This window comes from Bufo bufo, chromosome 1, assembly GCF_905171765.1.
Source record: "Bufo bufo chromosome 1, aBufBuf1.1, whole genome shotgun sequence".
NCBI lineage: Eukaryota > Metazoa > Chordata > Amphibia > Anura > Bufonidae > Bufo > Bufo bufo.
The window spans coordinates 723,739,532-723,751,054 of NC_053389.1; the positions used below are offsets into that span (position 1 = coordinate 723,739,532).

The following is an 11,523-nucleotide window of genomic DNA, read 5'->3' on the forward strand; positions in this document are numbered from 1 at the left end:
ACAGACTCACAGACTGTGGTAAAACATGGAAAATCAATGGGGGCGTGTGCTGTTTATGGAGAACACGTACAGAATACGTCTGTGGAACACTGGCATGTGAATGAGGTATTAGCCTGACACAAATGATGACACCAGGGACGTGCACACATAGGGCTCAAAGGGGGCTTGAGCCCCTGCCCCCTTCTATGGCCTTTTTTTTTTTTTTATGTTGTCCCAAGCCCAGGGCCGTCTTCAATGCGGGGCAAAAGGGTCAGCTGCCCCGGGCCCAGTTGTTCCTGGGGGGCCCAAGGCAGCTGCCTCTTGAGCCCCGCTGGCGACTGCCCACAATTTCAATTACATCAAGTGGCGTGCTGGAGGGGGAGGGGGCTGTCCTCCCCCGGTGTCAGGCTGTCAGCTACAGGGGGGTGCTGCCATGCCTGCCTGCGTGCCAGTAAGGTATAGTATTCTGACAGAACACTGGCACTCCAGAGCGAACTGTGAGAGAGTGAGAGCTGTGGGAGAAAGGACCTTACATGACATCATCACCATGTCACCAGTAAGGCTACTTTCACACTTGCGTTGTTCTTTTCCGGCCTAGAGTTCCGTCACAGGGGCTCTATACCGGAAAAGAACTGATCAGGCATAACCCCATGCATTCTGAATGGAGAGTAATCCGTTCAGTTTGCATCAGGATGTCTTCAGTTCAGTCGTTTTGACTGATCAGGCAAAAGAGAAAACCGTAGCATGCTACGGTTTTATCTCCGGCTAAAAAAACTGAAGACTTGCCTGAATGCCGGATCCGGCATTTTTTCCCATAGGAATGCATTAGTGCCGGATCCGACATTCAGAATACCGGAATGCCGGATCCGTCCTTCCGGTATGCGCATGCGCAGACTAAAAAAAAGGTGAAAAAATAAATGCCGGATCCGTTTTTGCCGGATGACACCGGAAAGACGGATCCGGCATTTCAATGCATTTTTTCGACTGATCAGGCAATTTTAAGACTGATCAGGATCCTGATCAGTCTTACTAATGCCATCAGTTAGCATACATTTTGCCTGATCCGGCAGGCAGTTCCGGCGACGGAACTGCTTGCCGGATCTCTCTGCCGCAAGTGTGAAAGTAGCCTAACATGGCTTTATTACTGGTCACATGGCTATGAGGTAATCAAAAGTCCTTTCTTTCTTCCAGGAGTGTTGCTGCAGCCTGCAGGAGAAGGGTAGGTCACATAGGTCGGCAGCGTTCTGCTATCACAGGCACTGGCCGACTGCAGAGTAGGAAGATCAGGGATGGCTGCTCAGCAGCGTCTGTAGAGGGGAGAGAGTCTGTCAGCGCCGGAGAGGTGGATGTGACTACTGGGGAGGGTCTGAGGATTGTATGCTGGGGGAGGCTGTGTGGGATTATATACTGGGGAGGGGGCTGAAATGTGGGATTATATAGTGGGGGGCTGCTGTATGAGATTATATACTGGGGGGGCTGCTGTATGAGATTATATACTGGGGGGCTGCTGTATGAGATATACTGGGGGGTCTGCTGTATGAGATTATATACTGGGGGGTGCTGTATGGGATCATATACTGGGGGGTGCTGTATGGGATCATATACTGGGGGCTGCGGTATGAGATTATATACTGGGAGGGCTGCTGTATGAGATTATATACTGGGGGGCCTGCTGTATGAGATTATATACTGGGGGTTGCTGTATGGGATTATATTCTGGGGGCTGCGGTATGAGATTATATACTGGGAGGGCTGCTGTATGAGATTATATACTGGGGGGGCTGCTGTATGAGATTATATACTGGGGGTGCTGTATGGGATTATATACTGGGGTGGGCTGCTGTAGGAGATTATATACTGAGGCCGGGGGGGCTACTGTATGGGATTATATACTGGGGGGCTGCTGTGTGGGATCATATACTGGGGCCAGGGGGGCTGCTGTATGAGATTATATACTGGGGGGGGGGGGCTGCTGTGTGGGATTATATACTGGGGAGCTGCTCTGTGGGATTATATACTGGGGGCTGCTGTATGAGATTATATACTGGGGGGGCTGCTGTATGAGATTATATACTGGGGGTGCTGTATACTGTGTGGTGCTCTACTGTATATTGTGGGGTGCTGTATACTGGGTGCTATACTGCTCTACTGTATACCGTGGGGTGCTGTATATTGGGTTCTATACTGCTCTACTGTATATTGTGGGGTGCTATAATGTATGCTATAGGATGCTATACTGCATACTGTGGGGTGTTATACTATGTATTACATACTGTGGGGTGCTATATACTATAGGGTGCTATACTGCATACTGTGGGGGGTTATACTATGTATTGCATACTGTGGGGTGCTATATACTATAGGGTGCTATACTGCATACTGTGGGGTGCACTGTAACGCTAGGGTGAGCCGAGCCCCGGCCTCCTTCATGAACTGCAGAGCGGTGCCCACTTCCAGCCCAGAGCACTGATCCTGAGCCTGCTGGAGTCTTCAGAACTGGAAGTATTTACAGTCATTCACTGTAAGCTATATTATATATAGTGGTGGAGGGCGTGATTGCCTGGTAGGGTGTGGGAAGGCGGGATCCAGGGGGCCCAAGTAAATTCTCACCCAGGGTCCAATCAATATTAAAGACGGCCCTGCGCAAGCCGACCCACTACAAGCGCGCCGCCAGTCCGCACGCACCCCACCCCTCCATCCCGCCGGCGGCAGCGCAATTTATTCACCGATACAATTTATTCACTAGTCCGCCCGCTCACCAGTGCAGGGTCAGGGTGACAGGGTCCTTTAAGGCTAGCGCAGGGGCTGCCTGGGTAGCGGATGTGCTACGTCACGTGACCCCCCCAGCGGGATTAATGCAGGGGAGCAAGTGCCGGCCTGTGTGACTCCATCTGCTGCCTAAGTTTCTTTAGTGCCTGTCTGCCCTCAGTGCCCGCCCTGGCAATATATTGTATATAATTTAAAGTCCAGGAACAAAACAAGTATGCAAAGGTACAATAGTTGTAGTGCTTTGTCCCTTTGCATACTTGTGGTTGTAGTGCGTTGTCCCTTTGCATACTGGGGGTTGTAGTGCTTTGTCCCTTTGCATACTTGTGGTTGTAGTGCGTTGTCTCTTTGCATATTAGAGTCTGTAGAGTCTTGTAATGACATCACTCATTTTACCATAATATGTACGGTGAAACCAAAAAAGTAATATTTGTGGATTCGGTCGTGTTTACAATTACAGTATCAAAAAATTCATGGAGAACAAGGTAGGACTTCTAGAAAAGTAAGCTTCGTGGTACAAACATTTTTTGAAATTATGACAAGTGCCCCTTTTTTTTTTTTTTACTTAAGTCCCTGCCCTTCAAAATGTCTGTGCACGTCCCTGGATGACACATTGTCTATTTGGCGCAACATAGACTCAAATGGGGCACAGTGCTGGACCTGTTACCATGCTGCAGTCAACACCAGAGGCAAACTAAGCAGGATTGCTGGACATATGTGAATGTACTCTTCGGCCACATGCATATGGTTCACATGCATTTTTCGCTGGGATTTTTGTGCAGAAAATCCGCAATGTCGTACAGTACCAGCTAAGTTGATGAGAGTTGCAAAATAACATCTACACGGTGCAGAAATTTTCTACATTTAAGGCTACTTTCACACTTGCGGCGGGGGAACAGCCTGCTGGATCCGTGCTACTGCAAGTCCACCGTGCCTTCGGAAGTCCCCTCCGGCCCCATTCACTATAATGGGGGCGGACCGGAGGTCCGGCCGCAGCACGGTAAAAATGCGGAAATGCGCCCGGACAAAAACCGCAGCGTGCTGTAGTTTTATTCCGGCCGCCTCTTGGCTACCGCAAGTGTGAAAGTAGCCTAACTTGACCTGTGGTGCAGATTTTGAAATCTCCAGCATGTCAATTGTTTGTGTAGCTTCTCAGTGCAGATGTCAAACAGCTCGGATTGGGTGTGGATTCCTTGTGGATATGCAGCGAAATCCGTGATGAAAATTCTTATAAAGCACACTGTTGCTGCGGCGGGTTGCAGAGGAATCACAGGGAAGAAAGGAGTGGAAGTGGCTATGATGGTGTTAGTATTACTCGGAATTAATGGTGGCAGTTCTCTCTTTTGTGCCTCCAATGCCATGCACTGTGAATGGAGGGCACTCCCTTTCTTCCCTCGGGACACTCCCTGACTTTCTGGGGCCACTGCCTAGTGGTTGTTGAGATGCCATTGACTTTAGGAGGTAGGCAGGGTGCAAAGCGGGAGTGGCAGATGGATGATGGAGTCCATCATCAAGCCCGTTGGTTGCAATAAATCAAATCTTTCTTTACTAACTCTCTTCTGAGGGGTGTAATGTGAGGATGAGGCGACTGCAGGTGCCCTTGCCCATACATTACTATTAGGTGTACATAGTGCATAAGGAAATAAGTGCTTTAACCCTTTGCAGTAGTCCCCTGAGGCACTGCACTGTGTGCATGTACCCTTAGGCCTCTTGCACACGAACGATACGGATTTGGTCCGGATGCGTTCAGGGAAACTTTCACCATTTCGCAAGCAAGTTCAGTCAATTTTGTTTGCGATTGCGTTCAGTTGTTCAGGTTTTTTTTTTGCACGGGTGAAATGCACATTGATGCGCTTTTCACGCGCGTGATTCAGTGCGGGCGCAATGCGTTCGCATCATGCATTGCACCCGCGTGGAAAACTTGCTCGTCTGAAAAGGGCCTTAAGGTTGTACTAGACACCCCGATCACACAGACACAGACGTTCCCTCTCGACAATCGCCTGCTCGCTTGCTGAGGAGACTGCTGCTATTACATGCAGCGACCTCCTCAGCAACATGGGGAGGAGCGATCGCTATGCCATCGTTTGTCCCCAAGCTGTACAGTGGTTTGCCGCCGACAGATCATAATTAGACTGCACAATCTCCACCGGCAAATCCTGATCTTTCTGCTTATTCATTGTGCAATCAGCGGCAGCATTAGACTGCCAGCTGATCGCTAGCAAGCGTTACTACGACCGCTCGTTAGCATTTATCGGGTAGAAAATCTGCCCGTCTAATATACCCTTTAGGCCTTGTTCACGTGTATGCAATCAGTTGTTGATGCCTTTTTCATGCAAGTGAAGAAAAAATGAAGAATAACGCACAGCATCTCCAAGCAACCATCAATGAGAGCCAGGCTACATGTGGATGTCGTGTGTGTGCTGTCAGATTTTTTTCACTGACCCATTAACTTGAATGGACCTGACCAGCGTGAAAAACGGATGAAGACAGAGCGGACAGTCGGTCAGTGAAAAACAATGCTCATGTACATATACCCATTGAAATGAATGGACCAGGATTCAGCCTGGATGCTGTCCGTGGCAAAAATGGAATGCATCCGGACGCAAAACTCGCTTGTGTGAAATAAGCCTTAAGGGTAGGTCCACAGGTGACTGAAAGGTCGCAGATTTTTTTTTAGCAATTCTTATCCACATGCTGGTGAAAAATCTGCATTGGAAATTGAGCTGTGGTGCAGATTTTAACTCTGCAGCGTGTCAATTTATTTTGCAGATTTTCATTGCAAATTTCCCCCCTTGCAATGCAAAGAGTGAAATCTGTCAATAAAATCAGCAACAAAAAGCGCGTCGTATAGTGCGTTTTTTTCAAGCAGGAAATCTGCAGTGACCTGCATACATACCGTAAAGGGGTTTAGTATTACTTACAACTCAGTCCAATCCTCTTTAATGGAGCTGAGGTGCAATACCACATGCGATTCATGGACAGGAAGAAGAAAACGCAGCCGTGCTTTCTAATCCTGGACATCATCATTAACTAGAATTGGGGCAAGTGTTGCAGATGCAGCCAGTCCAAGGACCAGAGGTGCCCGCAGAGTAGACCAGTACTATAAATGAAGTGTAATATTTGTGGGGACCATAAAGTTACCCCTCAAAAGTCACGTTTGGCTTCCTGTACTATATAGCAGTGAGACCTCCAGCTGTTGCAAAACTACAACTCCCAGTGTGTACTAACAGACTGTGTTGCTTTCAGCCCCCTCCCCCCATACCCTGACATGTTAAGTCACATAAAGTCAATCAGGAGTCTGATACAAGGCAATGAATAAACATAGTAATAAAAATCTGTCAGGAAAGTCATGGAGCTGAACTAATAAAAGTACAATACAGAATGTGAACATGTGTCACAGCCTTGTGGGTCCTTTAGTCGGCAGCGCAGAAGACAGATGGATCTGGTAAATTCTCTACGGATGGACTTAATTAACAAGAACGTGTAACGGTCTATCAGAAACATAATCAAAATCAAGGGGGCAATCATTCACTCATAAAAGCCACACAGAAATGAACCGGGAAGACTAATTAATAAAAGTGCAATTAGTTGCGAAAACAATTTCCTTCCATGATATTCATTAGGGTTTCTCTGTTTTCAAAATGATGTAAAGCATGACTAGAAGGGGTTAGATAGGCAGGGAGGGTCTTAGTTTGGTGGGTGCCCTGTACAGCAACTTCTATTGACTCTCTCCTTATGGGAGTATGGGAGCTATGTGCAAGCTCTGGGTGCCCAGGCCATTAAGGCTAGTGGTCCCCTTTATTAGTGACAAGTTGGGACCCTGTTCCATGGCCCTGTAGAGTGTAGTATGTGCAAGTCCGCCACTAATTCCAGCGTAGGTGAGCCATGCCATAATGATGCTACCTGTAGACCTGTATCACTATTTCATCCCTGTGGGGAGTAAAGAAATGGGCGCTTACCTATAGAAACAATACGGACAAGCTAGTGTAGATGCATAGTACTGGGTGCTGTAGGTGTGATACAGGGTGGTCAAACACAGGCACTATACACCAGACATGCCTCATAGTACAGACATAAGCATGTCACAAACTGGTACACTAATACACCAGGCATTGTAGTGATGCCAAAGTGTCACAGGAAGGCACTATAGGCACAGTGCGCAGTGCCCACACAGGGCAAATATCAAACAGGAGGTGGTGCACAGTACTGGCAGTGGACAGGCACAGTAGTAGTGGTAGATGCCTGCCAGTGTGCAGGTGTTGTATACAGGTCAGCCATAAACATACTTGCAAGTTTTGCACGAGGTTGCCTTACGCCGTCGGAATTTGTTCCAGGCATAGATAGGGCAATTTTCCTAAACAATGCTCCCTTTAAGGTAGACCACACCAACTTTTAGGTGCTATGGTACCCCTGTTTGGATGCTAGGGCTGAGTCTGATGATGCAGCATCTCATGGCCACACACACTGTTAGGTCTACTCTGTGAGAGGTGCTGGGAGGATTCTGCAGCACCTGGGAGATCTGTCAACTCTTCCGGGATTCCAGAACCTGTAGTATGGCATGAAGTGTAATGCAAACAGGGGTGGATTGGCCATAGACCTTACAGGGAAATTTCCCGGTGGGCCGTTGCCCCCCGGGTCTGCCTGAGCCCTCCTCACAGCCGGCCAGTGAAAGTTTTTGGGGGATGTATTTTGTGCTGCTGGCAGCAGTATTTTGTGATGTACTGTGGTATTTGGCTCTGTTGGGCTGGTATAATATGTCACAATATGTATTGATGGCCCTGCCGACTTGTGTTGGCCCTGCCTTCCATTAATTTGGACCAGACTACAAAACAGGGCCACTTTTAGTATTTTTTCCAGGGCCACTTTAAGTTCCCAGTCCACCCCTAACTCCAAAACAGGCTAACCAGAACAAGAATAGGTCGGAGCATGGACAAGAATATGGGCAAAGTCAGAAGGGAAGGGTTTTCAATCAAGCAGAACAATGGTACAATCCATTTTACAGGTGACAGCGAAGTTCACTAAAACTCAGGGGCGGACAGGGAACTTAAAGTCATTCTATGATTGTAGATGGGCCAAAATTGACAGAAGGCAGGGCAACATAAGTAGATGAGGCCAACTAGTAGGCAGGGTCAGCAAAGCTACCGTGCATCACAAAATATCATTCCAGCAGAACCAAATAGCACAGTGCAGCAGAATATACTGCCCTAGATGCTGTGCCTCTGCGGTGGCCATTAATAGCTGGCATGTTCTGTCCTCCTTCTCCACCAATTGTCTCTAATTAAGACATGGAGCAGGGGGCTTAGAAGGTGAGATACAGCCACAGCACCAAGCCAGCCCAACCTTCAGCATACTGCTTGTACTTCCGCTAGTAATGACCTTCTATAGTGCTCCAGTAGTATGCCCTCCAAGTGGCCAAGGGAAAATGAAAAAATAAAATATCTGAGTGCCCTTCCAAGTCACTGTCTCCGAGGCCGGCCTTTGTCCAGAGATGCTTTTGTCCCTGCACCATTTCTACACTGCCTCATATAGTGGCTTGTAGTCCAAGAGGGTGAACAGCATGCAGCCGTAGTATTCAACTTTATCACCGCCCTGGGGACAGAAATACAAATGAATTCAAGAGAGCATTTGTGGCCGTCAGTCAGGTACAAAAGTACCTGATTCCTTAGATCAATACGTGCAGCCAGCGACAGTAAGGAGGTCTTGGGCGGCCCCCTGGGCATCGGCCCACCAGAAGATTTTCCTGTAGGGTCTACATCCAGTCCGTCCCTGCTAAAGCTAGTATATCTGCATGGTCAGACTCACAACCTTTTCTACATACCCGCTGTTTAAATTGGGAACTAGCCTATTTTACTTTACAAATTTAACAACATTTAATATGATTGCACTGACCGAACTCAAGAATTAAAACAGAAGTGTGTTAACGAAGAACTGTTCATTTTCTTGCCACCACTGCCATTATAGTTTTTTTGATTCAGCTGACTGATTTCAAAAACATCCATGCCAACACTTTTTATGTATCTTGTGCTAGTTCTCAGATTATAAACTAAGGATACAATTTTGTATATCTTTATTGCTTTTCCATGGTTTACTGCTTGATAAAACAATGGTGACAGGACTATGGTAGATCCACCAGCAGAGGAAATCAGTGGATTGGACTTCCAAAAACTCAGTATTCTGCTGCAGATATTTTGAGTTAAGTTTTAAGAGGTTCAGGATAAAAAGGATTTACCCTGCCCGATCTGGCAGGCAATTATCGGGAAGGAACTGTTCCTCTGACTGCAACTGCAGAGGCCTTATGGTCATTAAAAAAAAAAAGATATTAATTAAATGCTTGTGTTGATAGAACACCCCATTATGCACACACTGAAACTAAAACTCGGTTGCACCTGGTAAATAATAACAGAAAGGTTGCTTCACTGTGTCGCTGGGCACAAATAATTTTACTAAACTGGTAATATTAGGGCTGAGCCACTTTTTTGTGTTGAGAATCAGAATCTTGCCCATAGGGTAGTATATTTAAGTAATACAGCATGTCATGAAATGTGACAAAGTTTGAAGTAACACCTCACTGCAGTATGGGGGAGATTTATCCAGACAGGTAATTTTTGTGTGGGCATTCATATCCCCTGCACTGTCGGAGGATGCACCACATTTATGATGAGGAGCAGGCCTCATAAATTAGGTGTATCTTCCGGTAGTCCGTGCGCCTAAACCAGGGGCGGACTGGCAACTTAAAGTGGCCCTGGAAAAAAATACTAAAAGTGGCCCCTTTTTGTAGTTGGTCCAAATTGATGGAAGGCAAGGCCAACACAAGTAGGAGGGTCTAGCAATACCATATTGTGGCACATTATACCACCCCAACAGAGCCAAATACCACAGTCCATCACAAAATACTGCCAGCAGCACAAACTGCATCCCTAAAAGCTTCCAGTGGCCGGCCTTGAGGAGGGCACAGGCAGCCCCCTGGGCATCGGCCCACCGGGAAATTTCCCTGTTATACATAAATATATGACAACTCAGAAAAGCCATAGATTTCTGGCTTCATTTGCACCAGAAAAGTGGCGTAAATGAAGATAAATTTGTCTCAGCTGTTGGTTCCGCCCCTTTCCTGTCTTTTCCATGCCTCCTTTTTGAAAAGACACACCTTTTGAATTTTTCTAGCCACTTTTCTGGTGCAAGGAAAATGATAAATCTCCCCCTATGTGCCCACACTATAGGGCAGAAGCAATAGCGACAAAATTGTGATAACAGTAGCTTATCCTCAACAATGTGAGCCAAATGTCTTCTCAAGGACACTGTGCAAACATATTTCTACTGGTATTTTATCTTACCTATTGGCATAGCCAGGAAAAATGGCAGCCAGCACAGGACAAAACATCCTACCACGATTCCCAATGTCTTTGCTGCTTTTTTTTCCCTAGAAAACTTGAGGAGTCGCACTGAAAAGTGAGTCTTTTGCTTTGTACTGGAATTGTAATTTATACTATTTGGAGTGCTCTTTCGATGTATCCTTAGGGTTACCTCTTCAGAGTCCGATTTATCACATTTCATCCCACGGTTAAGAACTTTTCCCTCCCTTTTGGCCACAATGTAGACCCTAAAATACATGATGAGGATGATGGTGAGCGGAAGGTAGAAAGATCCAAAGGCCGAGAAGAGAGCATAGCCTGGCTCTTCTGTGATTTCACAGATTGTCTCATCTTCTGGCGCTGGTTCTTTCCAACCAAACAATGGTCCAATTGAGATTACAAGGGACAAGACCCATATGCAAAGGAGGGCAAGAAGACCTCGTTTTTCAGTCATAATGCTGGGGTATCTCAATGGGTAACTAACACCAATGTATCGGTCTATTGATATAACACATAGGCTCATTATGGAAGCTGTACAACAAAGGACATCAACAGCTGCCCATATGTTACAGAAGATGCGGCCAAATAGCCAATATCCTTGGATTTCAAAAGTGGCAGAGAAAGGAAGCACCATGGACATTAAGAGAAGGTCTGCAACAGCAAGGTTGACAATGAAATAATGGGTCACAGTCTGTAGATGCCGATGGCATGCAACTGAAAGAATGACTAAAATATTTCCAAGCACTCCAAAGGTGATGAATATTCCAAAGATGACTCCAATAATGATTGATTTGGAAATATTGTTTGTTGAGGTCTGGTGGGTACAGTTTAAGCAGAGAGGTATGGACTCTACTGAGATACTCTGATTAAATAGGACCATGATCAAGATAATTCCTAACCCAATGTTTCGACACAAGAAACCTTGTTTATATGCAAAAGCTCCAGAGAGAGTTTTTTTTTACCAAGATGTACAGCCAGGCACTGATTAGTGCATAAAAGTTTTATTCAGCCAATATTATGTTTACATTCCCGTTAGTTATGATTGACGAGAAGATGGCAACTTTCTATTTTTTTGTATTGTTTCCTTTCAGTTTGGATTCTTCCCGCTTAGCAAGATGATTTACAGATGTTGGGATAATTCATTGGACATCATTTCTTTGGTGGAATTAACGTTTTAGTACTTCTTGCTAGTTTCAAGCACAACTTATATTATAACAGTGTCATTGGGTTAAGGTGTTGTTTGTTGCTGTTTTTGGCAGTACATCATTGAGAAGATCAGCAGCTATTGTTCCTTTTTGGCTTAAACGTAAAGATTTTACTATAGTTTGGTTTGAGTTCTTTTGGATGAAAGTGTGAAACACTGTACTATTATCCGTCAACTCAGATGAACATCTGGATGATTGCTCCTGGAGTTCACAGATAGATTTTA

At 46.1% G+C, this 11,523-nt stretch overlaps 1 protein-coding gene across 1 annotated transcript in view; it reads right to left on the reverse strand.

The window, feature by feature from the left end:
- Positions 1 to 10,974, reverse strand: part of LOC120986063 (alpha-1A adrenergic receptor-like) — a 60,348-nt gene extending 49,374 nt beyond the window's left edge. Inside the window, exon 1 of the mRNA XM_040414379.1 lies at positions 10,077 to 10,974. Within this exon, the coding sequence (XP_040270313.1) occupies positions 10,077 to 10,974 (898 nt within the window). The remainder of the gene's footprint in view (positions 1 to 10,076) is intronic.
- Positions 10,975 to 11,523: the final 549 nt, after the last annotated feature.